Below are 21,278 nucleotides of genomic sequence, written 5' to 3' on the forward strand. Positions count from 1 at the left end.
GGAGGTTTCTTCCTGTTAACCCCTTAGCAGTCCTATTAGTCCCCTAAACCATCCAATGTCCCGTGGGCGGTACGTCCGACTGCTAACAGTTTAAAAGGGAGTTTTTCTTTCCCACTGTTGCCAAGTGCTTGCTCAAAGGAACTTGTCTGATTTTTTTTTTTTTCTGTATTATCGTAGGGCCTTTACCTTAGTGCAACTAAAGTGCCTTGAGGCGCTGTAGTTGTGACTTAGTGCTTTGTAAAAAATTAAATGAAATTGAATTTACTAAACATTAAAAAGCTGAGTAAATAGATGTACAACATTTGTATTCACAGTTGGAACTGACTGGGCAGAGCTTGTTTGATTTCATCCACCACAAAGACATCAACAAAGTGAAGGAACAGCTGTCTTCGTCAGAGATGTACCCACGTCAGCGTCTTCTTGATGCAGCAAGTAAGTCCACCGGAGCTCCAGTATTGTGCAAATGTCTTGAGCCACACCTCATTTCCTTATTTCTTCCAAGGAGACAGTCTTTCTTGTGATTTCTTTTCAACATGGTCTTGAGCAACAGTTCCTCTCTTTTTTGCTAAAGCTGATAGTTTGAGCTGGGTCAGGTGACCCTGAACCATCCCTTGGAAATGCTCCCATAGGCACTGTGCACTTCTTCACCACTCGCCTCTTTTCAGTGTCCACTGTTTATACAATACTGCAGCATGTTATTATATTTTTGTCTTCTTTCTCCCTTTGCACTGGGTCTCTTTTCTCCTCTGTTTCTTTTTTTTGTTTTCCCTTCAATTATAACTGATTGCAGCACATGGCTGCTGTTCCCTAAACCTGCTTCTGCCGGAGGTTTCTTCCAGTTAAAAGGGAGTTTTTCCTTCCCACTGTCACCAAGTGATTGTTCATAGGGGGTTGCTTCATTGTTTGAGTCTCACCTAGAGTTTTGTAGGGTCTTAAGTGAGCAGGGCCAAAATTTAAATTAAAACCTAAACTGGGAAAAGCTAGGCTGTGGAAACTATGACAAACGAGACATGAACATGATTCTGAGCAGGAGTATGGGAGTAACTCAGCTTACGTCATGTTTATTAGTAACTAGTAAACATGACGTAAGCTGAACAGAATCATGAGGTACCTGGAATCAGAGGAGGGAAAACAGACACACCAGCAATGAACAGAGGGAGACAGAGGACTTAAATACACACAGCTGACACAAATAATCATGATGCCACAGGGGAAGCAAAACTTAACACACTGAACATGGAAACAAGACTTTCAAAGAAACATGGAGAGACATGAACTGGGACACGCAAGCTTGACACAAAATACAGAGAGAGGGAGCGAGAGAGAGACGCACAAGGGGAACCTACACAGACGAGATGATAACACATGACAAACAGAAAAAGACTCATAAACAAGGAGACATGGATGATAACATAAACTAGACTGAAACTCAACTAAATCCCGACTAATAATAACAACACAAGAACTTAACATTAATGCAATCTAACATAAGAAAAACTAAAATACAAAATAAACTCAAAACCCTGGGTCACAGCCCAAAAATGCTATCAGTCATGGATTGGCCTCCCCTGAACCTGGACTTTATGGAAGCAGTATGGGATCAACCTAAGAGTAAAAGGAACAAAAGGAAGCCAACATCTAAAGGAGAGCTTTGAGCATCAAGAAGCCTGGAGAAGTGCTCATGAAGACTAAAGACGGTTGACTTCAAAAGAGAGTTCATGCTGTGTTGAAGAATAAAGGTGGCCATGTCAAATATTGACTTTAAGGCTTGTTGGAACTGAACAACCTTTGTTTTTGCCTTATATGCTTTATTTTCATGCAAGTTTCCACATTTCAGTTAATTGCTATTTATTTTCTTAGGAAAATGTAAAGTAATGAGTGGTGGCTTGAATGTTTTGCACAGTAGTCTGTATGAGATGATGTTTAGAAAAACAGAATAAGCACTACGTGTCCCAGTCACGAATGTGGTCCTTCTGTGTGCAGCTGGGGTTCAGGTCCAGGTGGATGCTCCTGTCAGAGCGACCCACTTAACCACCGGAGCTCGGCGATCCTTCTTCTGCCGCATGAAGCACAGTCGACTGACAGAGAAACACGAGGACAAACACTCGCTGCCTACAGCTTCAAAAAAGAAAGGTGGGTTCAGTCTGGAGGTGGCACGACGTGTAGATATGAAGTATCAATTAATAATCGACGTGCTGTGAAACATGAAGGCTCAAGCAACTGCACCAGTCTAATATTGTTGCTTATCGAATTTAGATTCAGTGAAGACACACACACACACACACACACACACACACACACACACACACACACACTGGCTCTATTCATAGCTTCAGACAGAGCTACTTTGGAGTGTCTTATTTATCTTGCGCTGCTCTGATGAGAGCGCTTAAGGTGATTCAGCTGCGAGAAACAGCCTGAGTGAGTTATTTATTGAATAGACTGAAACTGTTCCACTTTGTATAAACGCTCAGGTTCAGTCCTGGTCCTACAGAGCTAAAGAGATGAGGAAGAGGTCTGAAGATGCCTACCAAAAACATTATATATTAAAATAAAATGAATTAAAATATATGATATGTTTTTATTTATATATATATATATATATACACATCTATATATATATATATATATATTTAAATATGTCTGTAAGCAATGAGGCCAAAATTTAGGCAGCTGCAGGAAATCAAGCACATGGAGTGAACTTAGTGTTTTTGCCTTGTCTAGTTTGCATGTTGGGGAAGTAAAGAAATTATCTTATTAAAATTTGGGGGAGAGTGGATGAGAGTGGATGAGAGTGGCTTTTCTCTTCACATTTTCTCTTGTTCTATGGAGCTGCTTCTTAAGCTACTAATTCTGTAGATACTTGTATGTTTTCACATCAACAGTGACTTAAATAAAGAAACAAACATGACTGCATAAAGACATTTTTTTTCTAGTCTTAGATGCCACAATTTAAAACATGTTGTTTTGCACAGTAAGTAGGTCACTGTTAGCCATTGTGTAATCACAAAATTAGTAGCTGGTCAAACTCTGCTAACTGTGCAGCAGAAAATGAAGCTTTGGTACCACTCAGTGGAAAAACCAAGCAACTGCCTTACAGTCCGTTACAGCAGCGGTCCTCCGGCCACGGAGTCAGAGTCGAGAGTCGAGGCTCTGGTGTGAAATTTATGGTTTTCAGGGTTTTTATCTTTTTTTTTTCCAATATTTTTTTTAATAATTGTTTTTATTGTTAACTCGGGTTCCCTGGGTCTTTTCCCAGGTGTTATGAATGAATTTTTTGTTTTGTTGTATTTATCTGTGACACCTTAAAGGCCGGTCTGTGAAAATATTTTTGGACATAAATCGGTCTGTGGTGCAAAAAAGGTTGGGGACCGCTGCGTTACAGTCTGCAGTACATTGTAGGCTTCAGTATGATTTTCCCACTTACATTCTAAAATAATTAGGAATATTTTAATGTTATTTAGTAGCATTATTTATCCATCAATCTATTTTCTTAACTGACAATCTGATTTACTATCATGAAGATCCTGAAGCACATCACAGCTGTCATAAGGTGAGAGGCAGGGCTCACTTTCACTCCTGCTTTATTTTAAGTGTATACAACTCTGATGTGCTGTATCTTATTCCTGAGTGACATTGATTTGGTTTATGTACCAATATTACTGAAACACAGGCAGTCATGTGAAGAGGAAAGCACACCCTCTTTAACTTTTGTGGTTTTATATATCAGCACATAATGCAAAAAAGCCCATTCGCTCTTTATTGGTTGCCGAAGCAGTGTGTGGAAAAGGAAACACACTCTGTGATTCAGCAGCTTGTAGAAGCACTTTTAGCAGCCACTGGTTTTCTGTGTGACTTCATCCACGTCTCACATTGTTGTGGAGGAATTCTGGCGCACTCTTGTTTCTAACATTACTTTAGTTTACTGAAGTTTGCAGACATTTGTTTATGCACAGCCACAGCATTTAAGTTGGGTTGAGATCTGGTGATTTTTTTTAATCATATCCTGATACATAAAACCTTTGATATGAAAAGGAGAGGGGGGGATTTCTTGTTCACATGACTGTGAGTTACACTGTTAAGCAGTGTTCTCATGTTTGCTTTTTCTTGTTTAAAAGAATCCACATGAGAAATTCAGAAGTCAAACCTCTCTTTGACAGGCTTACTGTCTGAAACCAGAGGAACTGGCCAACCCAGTTTCTGGTTTTCTGTAAAAAGCTTAAACAAATATGAACCCACGTGTTGAAACTTAAACAATACCTGTAGATTTTTGTCTTCAGGTAAGCTGTAACGGCAGCTGTGAATTAAAGCATGTTGTTTTTATCTAACATGGAGTGACGTTTGAAGGAGTAGCTGCTTCCTCATGTTGCCTGAAAAATAAGCTGGATTGTTGAAACCAGGTCTGATTTTATGTTCTGTGCCACTAAATATACACAGTTCACCCAAAACACAATCTAAAAATACTAGAAAGGATATTATATCATACACACGACTTGTTTTCTACCTGCAGACACTTACAGATTCTGCACACTGCACTGCACCGGGTACATGCGGAGCTGGCCGAGCAGCCAGCTGGACTCGCTGGAGGCCGACGCCGACAAGGAAAGCTCGACCCTGACGTGCCTGGTGACCATGTGCCGCCTCTACTCTCACGCGTCCCATCAGCCTTCCAAAGACATCAACGTCAAGCCCACTGAGTTCGTCACTCGCTGTGCGATTGACGGCAAGTTCACTTTTGTAGATCAACAGTGAGTTTCCCCTTTCTAACTACATTCATGTGCACTATGTATCTTTCCGCCGTGAGTCATGGATTTGTTGTGCGCACGCAGTTCTGCTGAGAAAAGAATGGCAGAGGCGTTGCGTGGTGTGGAGGCCTCTGAGCGCAGCAGCGTGAGATTTGTCGGTCGAACTGTCAGTGGAGATAATCATTTCTGTGTCTGCCGTTGTTTCTCAGAAAGACCTGAGCATCTTGAGGGCATCACGTGAAAATCTCTTCTCATTTTTTGGGAAGTAATTTCACAACACAAGTATAGTGAATCACTTTATTAAATGAATTACCCATGTGTGTGACTGATGAATGTTACATGAGAGGCTTATTTATACTATGCTAACACTTTATGATAAGGGAGGTGAAAACTTTCTTAGTTGCCGAAGAACGAATCAGGAATGCCTTAATGAATACTTACTATAAAACAAGCCAACATCTACTTCAAAGTACCATATCACCCTGGCAGAGCCTTGACTGACTGCTGGCTTACTTGAATACTTACTAGAGTATTTAAAAGTACCCTAGCTTTCAGCTGTCAGGCCTCTCTTCTGTGACACCAGCTGCTAGTTTGGATTCAGAAGACAGACACTGTCTCTCCTTTCAAGATTAGACTTAAAACTATAGTTCAGGCTGGATCAGGTGACCCTTGCTTAGTTATGTTACAATAGGCCTAGACTGCTGTGCCTGTGAGGCACTGACTGCTTCTTCTTTTTGCTCTGTATATGTTTATACACCATCTAATCATTAGTTATTACTAATTACTATTATTAATTACTCTGGCTTGGCTCTCTTCCACAGTGTGTCTTTGATCTGTCTTCCTACCTCCTCTCACCCCCAACCAGATGGCTGCCCCTCCCTGAGCCTGATTCTGCTGGAGGTTTCTTCCTCTTAAAAGGGAGTTTTTCCTTCCTGCTGTCACCAAGTTTTTGCTCATATGGGGTTGTGTGACTGTTGAGGTTTTCTCTGTATTATCATAGGATCCTAATCGTACTTAAAGGAGCTTAAAGCGACTGTTTTTGAATGAAATGAACATATGCTATTTCAGTGGCGTGTCAAGTATGAATTAGTCCATAACTGTCTGGAAGCTAATCTCCCTGTTTCTTCATTAGCCTTCCTGATCAAAATGTAACCATTTATTTATTACATATTATCCAAAATTCCAATCAATTTCAGTCAGATTTATTTGCAATGTAGCAAATAAACCATCCACAAATATGACATAAACCCATATGTGTTTAATGGCTGAATATTTTGGTTTCATGAAACATACATTAAATGACATTATTAATAGCATTTTTTTAGACATGAAGCAAAGGAAAAGTCATGACCAGAATCACAGTTAGTCTTTTCTCAGATAGTGGGTGACAGATCAGCTTTGCAGGATGGTTATTGGCCCCCTAAGTTTTTCCTGAAAAAAGGATTTAACAGTCTTTGCTCTGTGGTAAGATAAAATGGACTGTATCGCCAACAAACAGCACCACACAGAGGTTCCAGCATCATCTCCTTCACTAATGTGGATTTGTGATTCATCACTGAACATCCACTTCATCCACTCATCCACTATCACCCCGTCTCTGTCGTCACTGTAACCCAGTTTTCTGCAGTTATTTTTTAAGCTTTTCTGGATGTAATCACATGTCATTCAGCCCATTTCTTCCAGTTGTGACACTAACACAGACGCCCGTTTCTCTACTCTGTTTTTCATTTGTTTTGTTGTCCATTTTCGAGGCATATTGCTTAATTTTTCTATTCTGATGCTTTGTTGACCTCCGTCTAACCGTATCTTTTCTTTCTATTATCTTCTAATTTACTTTTACTTGCTCTGAATTTTAGGCACAGGTGAACTGAATATGAGTATCTAAATATGATGATTACAGTCTCAACAAGGCAATAATTGTAAAGACAATTATCGCGTAACTGCATTGTTACCCTGGAATACAAAAGTAGTTGGTAATTTTTGAGTAATGTTTAAGTTGTGTGCTGTTACACAGTAGATCCTCCACAGTAACTATGAATCATGACTCTTTTTGGCAGCACAGAAAGAGGAACATGCTAATGAATAAATAGTTAGTGGAGGGGTTTTGTGCAGGGTTTGGATCTGGAGCTATTAGGAAAGTATTAACTACAGCCTATCCAATAAAGGATTTTTAAGACCAGTGCCTATACTGGTTATAGGTGATTGAGGAATCTAATAGGTTGCTTTTTTTTTCCCGCCCAGATGTACAAAACATAACATTCCCCTAACATTCATCCACACTCTGTCCAGCTCTGATCCGATCAGTTGATCACTGTATTTGTAGTATTTGAAACACATCTTGGCAACAGGGAAGTGGCACAGTGCCCTATGGTGGACAAACTGTGTAATGCCAACATTCATATCATAGCTGAAGGTTGTTTTTTTTCCTATTTCTCCTTTTTAAAATGTTAATTTATCGGATATTGCTGATACCACTAGACTGCAAAATACAGTAGCTAATAATTAAATAGAGAAATCTATAAGCTCTAGTCCTAACGAACGACTTTGTTAGCGATCAGATTGCTCCTGATTCGTTCTTTGTTTGTTTGCAGGTGACTAAGCAAATTTTCGTGTCCCTTTTTGTGAAGTGTTATCTATTCTGTATTTGCTTTGGTTCCATTTCCCTCTACTATTTTTAATTGGCACAATCCTGAGAGGCAGTGAAAGAAGCAAGACCAGAATCACTAAACTCCATCTTTTTCCTCTCTTTTTTCCCCTCAGAGCCACAACCGTCATTGGTTATTTGCCGCAGGAAGTTCTCGGCACATCCTGCTATGAGTACTTTCACCAAGATGACCTGCAGCACCTTGCAGGAAAGCACAGGCAAGGTAATTAGCAAAGCCACAACTGATGCCAAACTGAATCTATGCTAAAATAACTGTAGCTCAGTTTGTCTTCAGGTCAGAAGGAAAAGAAAAGGAAAGCGCTTGTAGTGACTTTTTTCACTTTGCTTTGTGATGACGTGTCAAATCTCTTGGCAGTGCTTCGAAGCAAAGAGAAGATTGAGACACAGTGCTACAAGTTTAAAACAAAATACGGCTCCTACGTCTCCCTCCAAAGTCAGTGGTTTAGTTTCACAAATCCATGGACCAAAGAAGTTGAGTTTATCGTGTCTTTAAATAGGGTTATTTCGTAAGTACCAATTGCTGTCGTTTCAACTTTATTGTTGCTCTTTCATATGCACCGTGCTGCCGTAATAAAGCTTTTAATACAACTCTGTTCTGGATGAAGCAGTTAAAATACTCCATTGCACCAACAGGGGGCCCGGTCACACAAAAGATGAGGAGGAAGCAGGCAGCTCAAAGGCACTCCAGGGTAAGAGATGCACACAGAGCCGTGTATTCACCGTGCTGTCATGTGTCTTTTTTGTCTGAGCTTTTTTTTGTCCTCCTGCCTTAAAAGACGACATAAAGCAAATACCAGTAATTCCCGGCTTCTCCAGTGGCACCGGCACAATGATCTACGCTGGCAGCATAGGGACCCAAATCGCAAATGAGCTCATCGACTCCTACAGGTACGGTCTGTCAACTCTCTGTTTGTCAAGGCTCGATGAATTTAAAATCATGTTGCTTTTCTTCATAGAAAGGCGTCATATTTTCTGATAGATGCTCCAATAAATCTGAACATTTGGTACAAAAACATCCAGAATAACACTGAAACCCCGTTTGTGATAAATCCAGTGTTTTACTTACCTGGATGATTGAGCATGCATCAAGACCCAATGTTTTATAATTTTTTTGACAGGGTGAACTCATCTCCATCAAGCGGAGCTTCGAGTCCATTTGGCCCAGCCCAGGAGAAATGTCCACTGGTGTCCCCACAAACCAGCAGGAGTGTGAGTGACCTAAATCATAGGACAGGCAACTTCCCCACTGTTACTAACAGTAACCATGAAGCACCAACTGGAATCAGTTTGCTTGGTGTGCGCTGGGGGTTAATTTATTCATCATATTTCATCCTTTAGTTTAAAGTTTTTGCCCTTTTTTGAACTTCTGGCACTTTTTTTTTTGAAATCCTGAATCTTTACTGTTTGGATTTGGAGGAATGGTGCGATTCGTTTTCCGGTGAAACATTAGGAGTAGAGATGGCACGATACCACTTTTTTATGTCCGATACCGATACCGATATCATAAATTTGGATATCTGCCGATACCGATATGAATCCGATATAGTGTTTTTTAATCAACAAAACTGTTTTTTTAAATATCTTGCTGCATTTTGTATAAGTTCATACTCAAGTTTAAAACAACAACTACACTAAAGCTATTCTGTTATACCTGTATACAAAAAAAATATTTCATAGTTCAGCAATACTGATCAATCTAATAAACTTAAACCTACACCATCCTCCCTATTCTGGTATTTTAAAGAGTACTTAGCGTAAATATTAAGCAACCTAACTAATAGGGTTCCAACTCCCAGCAACAACAAAAATAAATAAATAAAAAATAGGGAACCACCCCTCACGCTCCACCTCATGATGCTTAATCGACGTAATCAACCTTAATTTGATGCAGTGTGAAAAAAAATGCACAGAAATCAATTATTTTTCAAGAAATATTAAATAGATTCAACATCTTTCTTCAACAAAATTGCAGACTGCACAGATGGTACCTTCCCAAAGGAAAAAGTACTATAGCTTACTAGGGTATATATATTAGACTTAATAGTTACTATATACAGTAATTGACTTCTATTCATTTTACATCAAATTAAAACTTTGGGTGTCAGATAATTATTTATTAAAAGCTAGACATTTTAAATGAGAATAAGAAAGAAAAGTATGTCTTTGTGCCCCCTTTTCCCTGTTAATGCCCTATCGGCCCCCCTGGCTAAACTTTGCTAGATCCGCCCCTGCACAGTTACCAGCCGTCAGCTACGTAGAAAAAGATCCTGGTGTAGAAAGTAATATTAAATAAATTGTAACAACAGCTTATCAAGCTTAAACGTGCTGCTGTTGTTCAGCCGCTGGTTTCCTCTTTCTGGGCAAAGTGGACCAAAAACAAACAAGAGAGACTCGCGACAGAAAAGCCGATCAGCTGATCATTAGCAGTTTCACGATTGAAGTAGCAGCCGGAGAGCGAGAGGCAGTCGCTCGTTAAGCTTAACGCAGGAATGCTTTACAAAGATTCAGAGATGGACTTACACACTTGCTTTACTTCTCTCGGGGATAACTTTGTCGGAGATGAAATGCCAGGTTGCTAGCGAAGCTCCAAATGCTATCCAGACCACCGACAGGTCCCGCATGCCACAGCCACTCTATCACGTGATGCATACTGCTCCGACGTGCTAACGTTCTGAGGTGAGTTACGGCGTATGTGAGGTGCTTTCGTGATATTTAATGGATCGGATTACATTTTTTATTTTTCTCCGATATCCGATCCAGTAATTTAGGTCAGTATCGGACCGATACCGATACGTAATATCGGATCGGTCCATCTCTAATTAGGAGTATTTCTCATTCTGGTTGATCATTTTATGGAAATTTGGATAAACATGCCATTTTAATGGGGGCCACCTTACAGCAGGAAGGTTCCTGGTTTGAACCTCGTGGTTGGCTAAGGCCTTTGAGTATGGAGTTTGGACGTACTCGCTGTGCTTCCTCTGGCAACTTCAGCATTTCTCTCAGAGTAAATAAACCTGCATGCTTGGCCACTTAGTGGCCTAAAGTGGGCCTAAATTCAATAAGCAGTTTGTAAAATGGATGAATAGATGGCTGGATGGTGACATGGGGAGGTCCGATATTGTGATTGAATTCACAATAACACTTTTATAATTGTCTAAAGTATCAAGATTTGTCAGTATGCCATTACTTTATATAATGCAAAGCTCTGAACTGTACTTCCACCACAGCATCCTCACAAGGTGTATCATCATCCCCGTAGACAAGAAACTCTTCAAATGTAGGAGGAGATGTGTGTGAGAAAGAGGAAAGCAGCTTGTTTTCCTGAGTTTAATTACACACTTCAGTGGAGAAAGGTGAAGCGCAGGGTCCTGCACGCTGTTTTAATGTATAATGGCTTGTTGCAGGCATCCTGCAGGGAGGACGCAGCAGGCAGTTCATCACAGTCACAGTCCCAGTCTGACTCAAGGACGGCAGCAGGGACGAGCAGCTCAACTTCTGAAAGCGCAGGTACTGCCAGCAAGACCATCACAAATACACTCTGTTAACAGTTTCTGTCTTTTCTTTTTCCTGTACTGCAGTCTGCAGTGAAGGACGAGAGTAACTGAGCACCACTTTATATTTTGTATTAGTAAATACCTCGGCTGTTTATGGTGTGCGTCCCACTCGTGATTTCACAGCTGCAGGCCAAGAAAAGATGTAAGCAAGCAATCCAAATTTAGGCAATACAACTGCAGTTTATGGATAAACTTCATAAAAGCAGAATATACTGTATACACATGCACAAAACTGAGGTAAAGTCAGTGAGTGACACATTTAAAAAATGTAACAGTTTCTGAACTGAAGCTTCATCACTTCACTTCCCAATGATTTTGCCTCTGTCTTTCCTTAGAATAAAAAAGGATGCTAAAGCAGTGAAGCTGAAGCCAGTGTCTTCTGTAACTTTGCCAAAGCAAAAGAAGCTAACTGAAACCAGCTAACCTAGCAGCTCCCACAAGCTAATGCTACTTTAAAATTAGCATTTTAATTAGAAAAAATGAGCAAACTAAAATTATTGATGAGATTTTTGGTCATTATTCAAAAAGAGTAACATATTATTCATTATTATTATTTTAAAGCTATGCATTATGTTACTTACATCACTTATTAAATTATGTTAACGTTGCTTAGAGATGCTTTGGCACATAAAAGTACATAAAATAAATAAAAGCTGGACACAGAGCCATGTGCTAGATTGTTGTTGGTTTTTTTTTTTTCATTTTTAAAGACAACAGCAGCGTAAACCAGTCCAGACAGCAAATATTGTTTCCCACAGCAGTTGTACTGTAGGAACAATTCCAGCCCATCACTGCTGAAGCTCAGGCTCCGGCTGCTTGACTTGACGTCACTCTGTTCTTTTCCGCTTACTGGACACTGTTAAAGGTGTTATTTTTTTCTCAGATCTCATTTTTTGTTTTGCTCGTGTTTCACTCAGGCGAGCCCGCCCAGCTGGACCTGGACAGCATGGTGGTGCCAGGCCTGAGCAGCTTCAGCAGCGACGAGGCTGCCATGGCGGTCATCATGAGCTTGCTGGAGACGGACGTGAACATGGGTCAATCAGGGGAGTTGGAGGATTTACACTGGCCTTTCTAGAGGGTGCTCAGACTCTTGGCCTCGCTCTCTCTCACAGCTGAGAACTAGGCAGTTCAGTTAATTCTGATCTGCCTGATACCTGAACTGGCCTTGCACAATTGAACCTACAGGACTTGTACCAAAAGTCACAACATGTCAGACTTGAGGACCGCTGAACAGGAAGTGTACAGGAAGTGTTGTGACTGAGATTAGCCTGCGGGTACTTCGTTTTTGCTTGAAAGAAGGTCTGGTTGAAGATCCCTTGGAGCCTGCGGTGATACAGTGTCTTCCTTAGTAACACTTGTGCATCCTGAATAGGGGTTGGAGACGAGACCTTCAACAGCAGGGAAATCTATTTGCTCTGCTGCCCTTAGTCACCAAGGCCACCGAGGTCTGAAGGAGCATAGAAGTCCTGTAATGTGCAGTGCTGCTACAGAAACCTCAAACACTGACATTTGTGGAACCTTTGGTACAGTTTTAGGAATGACTTGTTTTTCATACATTGTCTGATTGTTCAATTTTTTTTATCGTATGTTAAAGATTCCCATCAGACACATTTTAAGTAAAAGTAAAAGAAAAAAGAAAAAACTGATGAGTAAATTGCTGAAGAAGGTTAAAAAGAATGTGTCCGTTTTAGCTCCTTGATTAAAAACTGCAGCTAAATATGTACAAATCAGGGCACCTCAGTCCTTGAACAACTACTGGTTCAGCTAATTTTCATTTTGGACATGCCCAGCACAGCCACGCAGTGTGGGGTGAGTTAAAAACACTGTGTCACATATAAATACTGTTACCTAAAATTCTGCAGTGATTCACAAATGCCAAATTTTTGTAAGATCGTAATTGCAGGAGAAAAAAAGTTAATCACCTTGTAGTTTCTCTATAAAACAAACCCCTACTGCTTAATTAGTATTATTTAAGTATTTTGTGAATTCTTCATTCTCCATCGCACTTCACAAACCTGTAGTGGCAGTAATGGGGTGAAGAAAACAACACAAACTAGACACTAGACAACAGACACTGCTGGGGACATGCAGATCATGGGCTGTATGTGATAATGGACTATCAGAATTGCGAGATTGCCAAAGACACCCAGCGCTTTGAATCACACGTACTGTATTATTTAAAAGAAATTGTGTTCATTCCTAATCATTTGTATACACAAATGATCCAGAAGTGTGTCTGATTTTTGCTTCTGCTGAGCTAGCCGAGCACTTTTGTCACCTAATCGGACCACATGAGCAAAGATGCTTGGTTTACACTTAGAGACAATCAAAGAATTATAACAATAATATGGTTAAAAGGTTTCATATTATTATCTAGCACAATCAACACACAGATTCCAACTTTGACAATTAGCTAGCGATGGGGCTACTAGCAAGGATCGCTAATGCTACGAGGACCTACGAAGGGAATGTGTTTCAAGGAGAACGCTTTACTTCAGGACTATTTTTAATTAAAATAAATACTTGAATATTGAATACTGTTTACAGTTCTGATTGCTGAATGAATGGTAGGAATGGTAGACTCTGTAGTCTTTATAAATTTCTTACATATGTATCAAATGTCTGACCACCTGGTTTCTCATTTAACAGGAAGAAGCTAAACCCTAGTAATAAATCAGCTTCACATTTAACAGTTTAACCACACAAAACAAAGTTGTATGGAAAGAATATCATGTGGAAGTGTGACTTTACAAATCACAGTCATGTATTTACAGTTTAGAGAAATGTGATTACGGCCTCCTTGTAAAAATCCATAGATTAAGTAAAAGCGAACACAAAGAAAACAAAATGCAAGGGTGTTTATATTCAGTATGTAACATAAAGCTGGTAAAATCTATGTTTCTATCATGAATTAACACTAAAGGATGAAGTTGAAGTCAGGCTGTAGTGTTTGCCCGTTAACAGAGACGTGCTAACGTGATCTCTTGTACAATGAACTCCTTTGAGGAGCCAAAGGATTCTGAGGACAGATTTCCTTTGTTTTGGCCCCAGAATATCAGCATAGAAATGAGCTGTGATATTTGTGTAGTAGAGCCACTCGTGAATAATCTCAACATTGTAGGTAGCTCAGATATACTGTCATTAGCTGTCAGAGGTCAGAATGCAAGCGGACGTTTAGATTTGAGCAAGAGCTGTAGCCACAGTCGTTACCGAGCTTACTCTGAGGTTACAAGAGTGAAAGTAAAGGTGAATTTTAGTTTAATTTGCAGTGACTGGCCTCAGTATAGCTCATGTAGAGTCTGGTTATACCACTGGTTCCTCAAATCTTGAAAGTATAATGTGACTCTGTTGCCTTGAATGCATGTCGCATCTGACGGGGTTCAGTTGGAAGTCATGAGTAAGACGCTCTTTTTGGCTTTACAAGGAAAACTCACCACATACTTTTGCCATCTGTGCCATGTGAAATGGACACTGAAGCATGATGAACATGCCCTGCTATCAAAGACAAAGTGTCTGATGTTTGTATGTGATAACTGTTGTCATTGTATCTGCTGTAACAGAGCCGAGGGGGAAGACTTTGTCAGTAAAAGAGCATTTTTAAGTAATTGTCCCAACAGTTTTTTTCATTTTAAAATTAAGGTCTTTATCTGATACCAGTGCCAAAATGGTTTTCGCACAGTAATTACATCCATGCTCGAAAGTTTTTAAAGCATGAATTTGCCAATATGGTGAAGACAGTGAACTATTTAATTCATTTTTAAAATAATATTAATATACAAACACTTACAAAAGGAGTCAAATCTCACAAACAACACAGATAATGATGTCATGTTATCCATAGAGTTATTCCATTAGACATTTAAAATAATTGCTTTACAAAGAAGAGGAAGCAAACAATGAAGAAAACAACCAATAAGGAAAAGAGGATGTGAAAATGGAAAATTATGCTCAATTTTTAAGAACAGCTTTTATTTTTAATATAGAGAAATTTTTATGTAACACATTAATTTACAGTTATGTATAACATTTAATTATATAACATGTCAACTACTACTTATAAAAATATTAATTACCAACAACATTATTACCATATGCTGTGTAGGAGACAACTGGCACCAAATTGAAATGAACTATTAGAAAAAATGTAAAATTTTTGTGTGACATATAGATGTTGTCTCAGAACAAAAGCAGATAATCATTAATATTATACTATTAGGAGCAGTTTTGGCTTACAGGAGCAGATTTAGATATGTTCAACCTTGGTTCAGTTCAATATGAACATCGGACACAAGAAGCCTGTTTCCTTTAACACTGGGATTCTTATAAATGGCAACTATTTTTTTCTGTCAATGCCTAAACTTCAAGATAACCTTAGATTACAATATAGCTAGTTTTGGTTCATTTTTTATGTTCATCTCTGCAATAGATTTATATAATATAATATAATATAATATAATATAATATAATATAATATAAAAATTTATTTATCACGGTGGCACAGTGGTTAGCACTGTTGCCACACAGCAAGAAGGTCCTGAGTTCAATTCCAACATCAGGCCGGGGTCTTTCTGTGTGGAGTTTGCATGTTCTCCCCGTGTTTGCGTGGGTTCCTCCGGGTACTCCGGCTTCCTCCCACCGTCCAAAGACATGCAGCTTGTGGGGATAGGTTGATTGGATAATCCAAATTGTCACTGGGTTTGAATGTGAGTGTGAATGTGAGTGCGAATGGTTGTCTGTCCCTGTGTGTTGGCCCTGCGACAGACTGGCGACCTGTCCAGGGTGTACCCCGCCTCTTGCCCTATGACAGCTGGGATAGGCTCCAGCGCCCCCTGCGACCCTGAAAAAGGATAAGCGGAAGCGAATGGATGGATGGATAATATAATAGAATATAAAATATAATAATCACAACACAACCAAAGCTAAGACTCTGCTTTAAATCGAGGCTTTAAACAAAAACACTGGATTGCAGTTGTTACATTTTTTCAGCAGATGTTCCTCTTTTCATATGGTATAGGTATAGGTTGATCTTCTATAAGATTAACCTCTGGTATGGGCTGATCTTGTGGTGAACTCTCTCTGCTTGCTCTCCTAAAGTCTTCTTTTTATGGTACACTTGGAAAAATTTGATGTCTCTCTCCTGGTAAGTATTCTTAAGTTAGCTGGATGTACATGGATTACATGACATACCCACTTTAGTATGTTTTAGGGCGCCAAGGGACAAAACGCTTTTAGGCCTAATTAATATCACCTGTTAGGACACTTTGAAACTTTGCTGTGCATAAGTAGAATGTAAACGGTATAAGTAGCAATGTGACTGTAGTTTCTAACAGTGTCAAAACATACTTTGTGTTTTTGCAGATTTGGAACTTTCTTCATCGCCAAGGCCTTTAGGGAAACAGCTACTTCTTTTTAGTTTCTAAATGCAAAAAGGGTCTTGTGAGCTTAAAGCTTAGTTGATGGAATAAGCTCAAAATCTTTGAGTTTGTGAGTGCTAAGGTTGTGATTGAGTCATAGACCTTGTTTTTACCTCAGAAAGTATGAGCCACGTTGCAGCATGTGCCAGCTCTGTAAAGCTGTTACAGATATCTGAATGTAGTGAAGTAGATTCTGGGGTTGGATTTTACATGATGTCCCAACCTAAGTCACACTTCATCGTGTTGACACAAAAGCCCGGGGGGTGTAATAATCTTGGTCTTGCATTAGTTGCAATCAAATGTCCAGTTAGTGGACTTGTGGCTATGTAAACTTTTACCTTTGCCTTTACCTTTGAGACAGACAGGGTTTCCTTTCCTCCAAAAACACCCAAGGTTGGGAAGATGGTATGAGCGATGTACCAGATTTCATGATATCATCAGAGATCCCCAGTTATCGTTAGTCGTGGCAGGTGGCTGCCCCTCCCAGATCCTGGTTCTATGGGAGGTTTCTTCCTGTTAAAGGGGAGATTTTCTTCCCACTGTCACAGAGTGTTGCTTATAGGGGTTTTTTAATTGTTGGGTTTTTTCTCTCTATTATTGTGAGGTCTTAACCTTACAACATAAAGTGTCTTGAGGAAACTGTTGTGATTTGCTGAATGTGAAAAACATGCTGAAAATGTAGGCCAGCTTGTCATTTTCAGCTGCCCGGACACAGTGATGAATTGGGTCTGTAATCATTTCTGACCATGCGTTCCTTTTGACAAACTCTTAAAACACATACTGAACATATTGAACTCTCTTTATTCAGCATTTATGGCAGTCCTGTTGTTATACAAATAGTTTACAGTAAAAGACTAGCCATTTAAAAAAGGTTTAAAGTGCAGATTTATTAGTGTTCTATTAAAAATAAAAGTAAATGGGCCTTGCACAGAGTTTATGATTTAAATGCATTTAAACAGTTCAAAGGAACAATAAAGGTTTAGCATCTCCACCCACTGCAGACTCAGTGTGCCTGACTTCCTCATGTTTCACTAACATTGCACAAAAGATCTTCATAAAATTAAATATGTTGTCATAGAATTAATTATAACGTGATGATTTTTTTTTTATAACCCACAAGCGTCCCCAGAATAACCACGCTGGAATGTTTCACCAGCCACAGTGCTGATCACTAAAGCTTTTCTTATTAATTTTCTTATTGTACTACACAAATAGCTGCAAGAAGGAAACATAAACAGACACAGACAGAAGAAAAAGTTAAAAGTAGTTAACAGTGTTGAAAGAAAGGATATGTGAATTAACAATAGCCAGTGTGCTGTTAAATCCACACAAGCTGGCTTTGCTCAGTGGTTGCTACAACGGCGCTTGCTGCCAATAAAAGCCCTCATTACTGTGTTTTACCCATTCATTGTGGGAAAATACCTCAGTGTATTAACAAGAGCTGCTTTCATTACATCACACATGGCTCTGGTAAAAAGATGGGTGTGATTCCAAGAAGATATGTCAAAAAATATATATTTGTCAATTTATTTAGCTCAAGAGAATAATATGTGCGATGATGGCTGATTATTTCTAAACAGTTAGCTATTAAAATGTACATTTCTGAGAGCTGCCTAAACAAAGTCTTCCTTCAATGAACAAAATTAGTGGAATCTAAATAACAACTCTTTGTGTCCCTTTGTTGCTAGGCTACATCGGGTTTCAGTAATGACGATCTGGTGGTTGTTAAACAAAAGCAGGGTTTTCTCCACCAGTCTCCCCCTGCTGGTAACATAGCTTCATCTGAGTGAGAATCAAGGGGAAAAAAGTTGTTAGGTTCCCGCTCAGTCCAAACTGAGAAGTCCATCAAGCATGCACAACAAAGGGGAGCTTCTACGCTGGCTGCATGTCCATTTCTACACGTCTGCTTTAGATTATTGGCACTGGCAGACCTCTGTGGGAGAAAACTGGGATAAGAAAGAGTAAAAAGACTTCATGTGTCTCTGAACATGCCCGTTCTTCAGTAGGAGCACCACAACGCCCAGAAAAAATGGAAGCGGAAGTACGTAGCTTACTGCCATGGCCTCTGTGGTGTTGGATTGGGGTTGGGATAGATGGGCGCCGGTGTTGGGTGGTGGTAGTTTGGCACTACATTGGGTTTTGGAGGATATGTTGGGGTGGGGTACTGTGGCATGCCGTGTGGCTGGCTGTGGGGGATGGTGTGGGCGGGAGAGGAAGCGGCAGAAGAGGAGTCAGGGAGGTGAAGGTAGAGAGGAGCCGAGGGAGCAGTCGGAGCGGACGGTGCAGTCGGCGTTGGGACCCTCTGCAGGACAACATGTGGGTAAAGCTGAGACTCGGAGCGGTAGAGCCCGGGCATGGAGGCCTTCAGCAGACTCTCCTGACTCCTGAAAGACAGAAGCACAATAAGCCATCTGTTATTACAAACAAGAGAACTCATATGAAATGTATCCACGTTAGGCTAAGGCTTCACTTCAAGATTAGATTAAAGTACAGATCGAAACAAACAACTGGTTTATTGAAACATGTCAGGAATTATAGAAAGGCTACAACTATAAAATAACCCAAGTTTAACTTGACTCAGCAGATGGTTGTTACACAGAACCGTTAGTGAGTGTTTTCACACCGTAATTGCTCTCAAGTGCAGATCAAAACAACCCCACCAGGACCCTCAAGAGGAAGTGGTCTTGGTCTGGTTCCAAATGATCATGATTCATTTCCCTTTTTTTTTTAACATGTATAACACAATACATGCCTGTTCAATTTACTTGTATCAGTCGCATGTATCCAAAATAAAGGTCTAAGGGGTAAACCTTCTTACTTACTATATTTGTCTCGGCACAATTTGGGAGAAATGTTGAGTTTATTTTGTTTTTAGTGACTTTGAAAAAAGATTTTCTGTGTGTTTGGTTCCTGTGAATGTTGCCAGTTTACCTTTGGTATCCTCTGTTCTCGTATCCACTGAGGCCTCCCGTCAGGTAGAGCGGGCTGTCTGGAGCAAGACGGGGGTTCATCCTCTGGGACAGGTGGAAGATCTTAGGTGGAGGGAAGGCTTCCCATTCGCCCTCCTCTCTCTCCAGCCAGCACTCGCTGCGACGGGCGGAGCGCTTGTCTCTGCGTCTGACGAGGTCACAGGAGAGATTTATCAGTTTTTGAGAGTTTGATACCAACATAACTCCGCACCGCCATCCCCATTCCTACCTGATCCGTCCATCTTTCTTGGAACGGTCCCGGCTGGATCGCTCCTGCAGACAGCAGATGAGAAAGGACAGGGACATGGCGAGGATGACAATGCCACTAACAACTGAGGCCAGCACAGCCACTCTCAGTCCACGGTCCTCCGGCCTGGGGATAGCTGTTGGGAGAGCAGAAATGACTCTTCAGGTTCTCTCTTCTTTCCTCTTTGCTTTGATTGCTTGCATGTTGAGAGGAACAGTTAGACTTGTTCCCTGAGCACACAAAAGAACTGTGTACTGTCAATGAGTCTTTTTTTTTTCTTTTATAAAAGTAGAAGTTTGAATGGTGAAAACTAAAAAAAAGTAAATGCAGGAGAGAAATTTTTGGGCTAATGTATTTAAGTTTTAGGTTTTCCATACTTAAATCTACACACCTTCACAGACAGGCAGGTAGTTGCTCCACTGCGCTTTACCATTCCTGACATGGCAGTAGATTTTGTCGCTGCCAACCAGCTGGTATCCATCTCTGCACCAAAAGGCCAAAGCACTCCCGATCGACACACCTGTTCCACCTTCCACGTAGAAGGAACCCCGACGTGGTGGCAGGACAGGCATACAGGACAGACCTGATGGGATGTGGGACAAAAGTGCTTAGATCAACCAAACACTTGGTCATTGTGCTAAAGAAAAAGGGGATTAAGTTAGACAGGGCGCCCTCCAAAAGTCCTCAAGGGGGCACTGAGATTGGGTTTAGTGAGTTGAGGAAGGTACACCTTCCTTTAAGCCTACTTTATTCTGATTGAAAGCCCCTCGCAAACAAAAGGCTGGATGAGTAGGGCTGCTGCACTCACAGCCAGAGGTGTGCCAGAGATAACTATGTTAGGGATATCTACTCTCAGGGACACCGCAGAGCAGGCATCAAGACACCAAGAGCCTAGAATAGAAAAATGATGCTTAGAGCTCATTACAAAGACCTCATTTTAACCTTTATCCATGTGGAATATCAACTTTAGGTCCTATAACAGTATATGTATGCGACCGAGCAAGGAAAAGTATAGTAGAGCCCTCTAAAGGTTTTTTCACTGAGGTCATGAGTTAGTGTGTGTGAGCTCCTAAAACCAACATTATGCCTTTTCATGGATTAGTGCCATTTGATTTCTGTGGAGTTAATGTCTTTTCCAATAGCTGGACCATCTTTAGCAGAGTTAATGTCCCCCCCCCTCTTTTCCCGCTTCTTTATCCATGTTCGTTTCAGGCATAACCACAGCTTGCTCCCAAGTTTCTGCAATCTGTGGTGGGGCATTTAGATTACCATTTTCACTAGCAGAGAGAGATAGATGGAGAAAAGCAGAGGCATGCAGCACTATTTTTATCTTCCTCATGCTACAATACACAAATACCTCTGAGAGGTCTTGTGATACAGCAGCTATTGTTAGCTTGTGCTGTGGGGATTTTTGAAGCTCTCAGAAAATCTCATGTAAACATACAGCATCACTGATTGCACAAAATGTGCCACATTTTTATACTGCAGCTTACAGAAAAGCAATGCAAGCATTTCTTTGTTTGTTTTTTGCATCGCTGCAAAGAATGATAGAAAAAAAATGAACATATGATGCAACACTCCCATTTAGCCAGCTCAGACTTAGTTTTATTTATTTTATCTTTAATTATACAAACTCTATTGAGCCTGCACTTTATGATTGCATTTATTTATCTACTTTATATAT

At 40.3% G+C, this 21,278-nt stretch overlaps 2 protein-coding genes across 7 annotated transcripts in view; one reads left to right on the plus strand and one right to left on the minus strand.

Moving 5' to 3' along the window:
- The window catches only part of LOC102299859 (aryl hydrocarbon receptor nuclear translocator-like protein 2), a 23,358-nt gene extending 8,789 nt beyond the window's left edge, over nucleotides 1-14,569 (plus strand). For 3 of the 4 annotated variants that reach the window (XM_014340278.2, XM_014340280.2, XM_014340279.2), the window contains exons 8-17: nucleotides 315-432; nucleotides 1,984-2,133; nucleotides 4,511-4,748; nucleotides 7,506-7,612; nucleotides 7,766-7,916; nucleotides 8,044-8,099; nucleotides 8,187-8,298; nucleotides 8,529-8,619; nucleotides 10,815-10,917; nucleotides 11,882-14,569. In XM_014340278.2, coding sequence (XP_014195764.1) covers nucleotides 315-432; nucleotides 1,984-2,133; nucleotides 4,511-4,748; nucleotides 7,506-7,612; nucleotides 7,766-7,916; nucleotides 8,044-8,099; nucleotides 8,187-8,298; nucleotides 8,529-8,619; nucleotides 10,815-10,917; nucleotides 11,882-12,039 — 1,284 coding nt within the window. In that variant the 3' untranslated portion in view covers nucleotides 12,040-14,569. Of the gene's footprint in view, nucleotides 1-314; nucleotides 433-1,983; nucleotides 2,134-4,510; nucleotides 4,749-7,505; nucleotides 7,613-7,765; nucleotides 7,917-8,043; nucleotides 8,100-8,186; nucleotides 8,299-8,528; nucleotides 8,861-10,233; nucleotides 10,934-11,881 lie in introns of those variants that run through there. The other variant, XR_006054980.1, reaches the window with a different exon arrangement.
- Nucleotides 14,570-17,145: 2,576 nt separating this feature from the next.
- zgc:162331 (uncharacterized protein LOC793007 homolog) overlaps nucleotides 17,146-21,278 on the minus strand; it is a 38,177-nt gene continuing 34,044 nt past the window's right edge. For all 3 annotated transcript variants that reach the window (XM_005942914.3, XM_005942915.3, XM_042225665.1), the window contains 4 exons: nucleotides 19,986-20,177; nucleotides 19,577-19,730; nucleotides 19,310-19,495; nucleotides 17,146-18,762 (listed from right to left, as the gene is read on the minus strand). In XM_005942914.3, the coding sequence (XP_005942976.1) occupies nucleotides 18,429-18,762; nucleotides 19,310-19,495; nucleotides 19,577-19,730; nucleotides 19,986-20,177 (866 nt within the window). In that variant the 3' untranslated portion in view covers nucleotides 17,146-18,428. The remainder of the gene's footprint in view (nucleotides 18,763-19,309; nucleotides 19,496-19,576; nucleotides 19,731-19,985; nucleotides 20,178-21,278) is intronic.

This window comes from Haplochromis burtoni, unplaced genomic scaffold, assembly GCF_018398535.1.
Source record: "Haplochromis burtoni strain Fernald_Lab_line unplaced genomic scaffold, NCSU_Asbu1 Contig_178, whole genome shotgun sequence".
NCBI lineage: Eukaryota > Metazoa > Chordata > Actinopteri > Cichliformes > Cichlidae > Haplochromis > Haplochromis burtoni.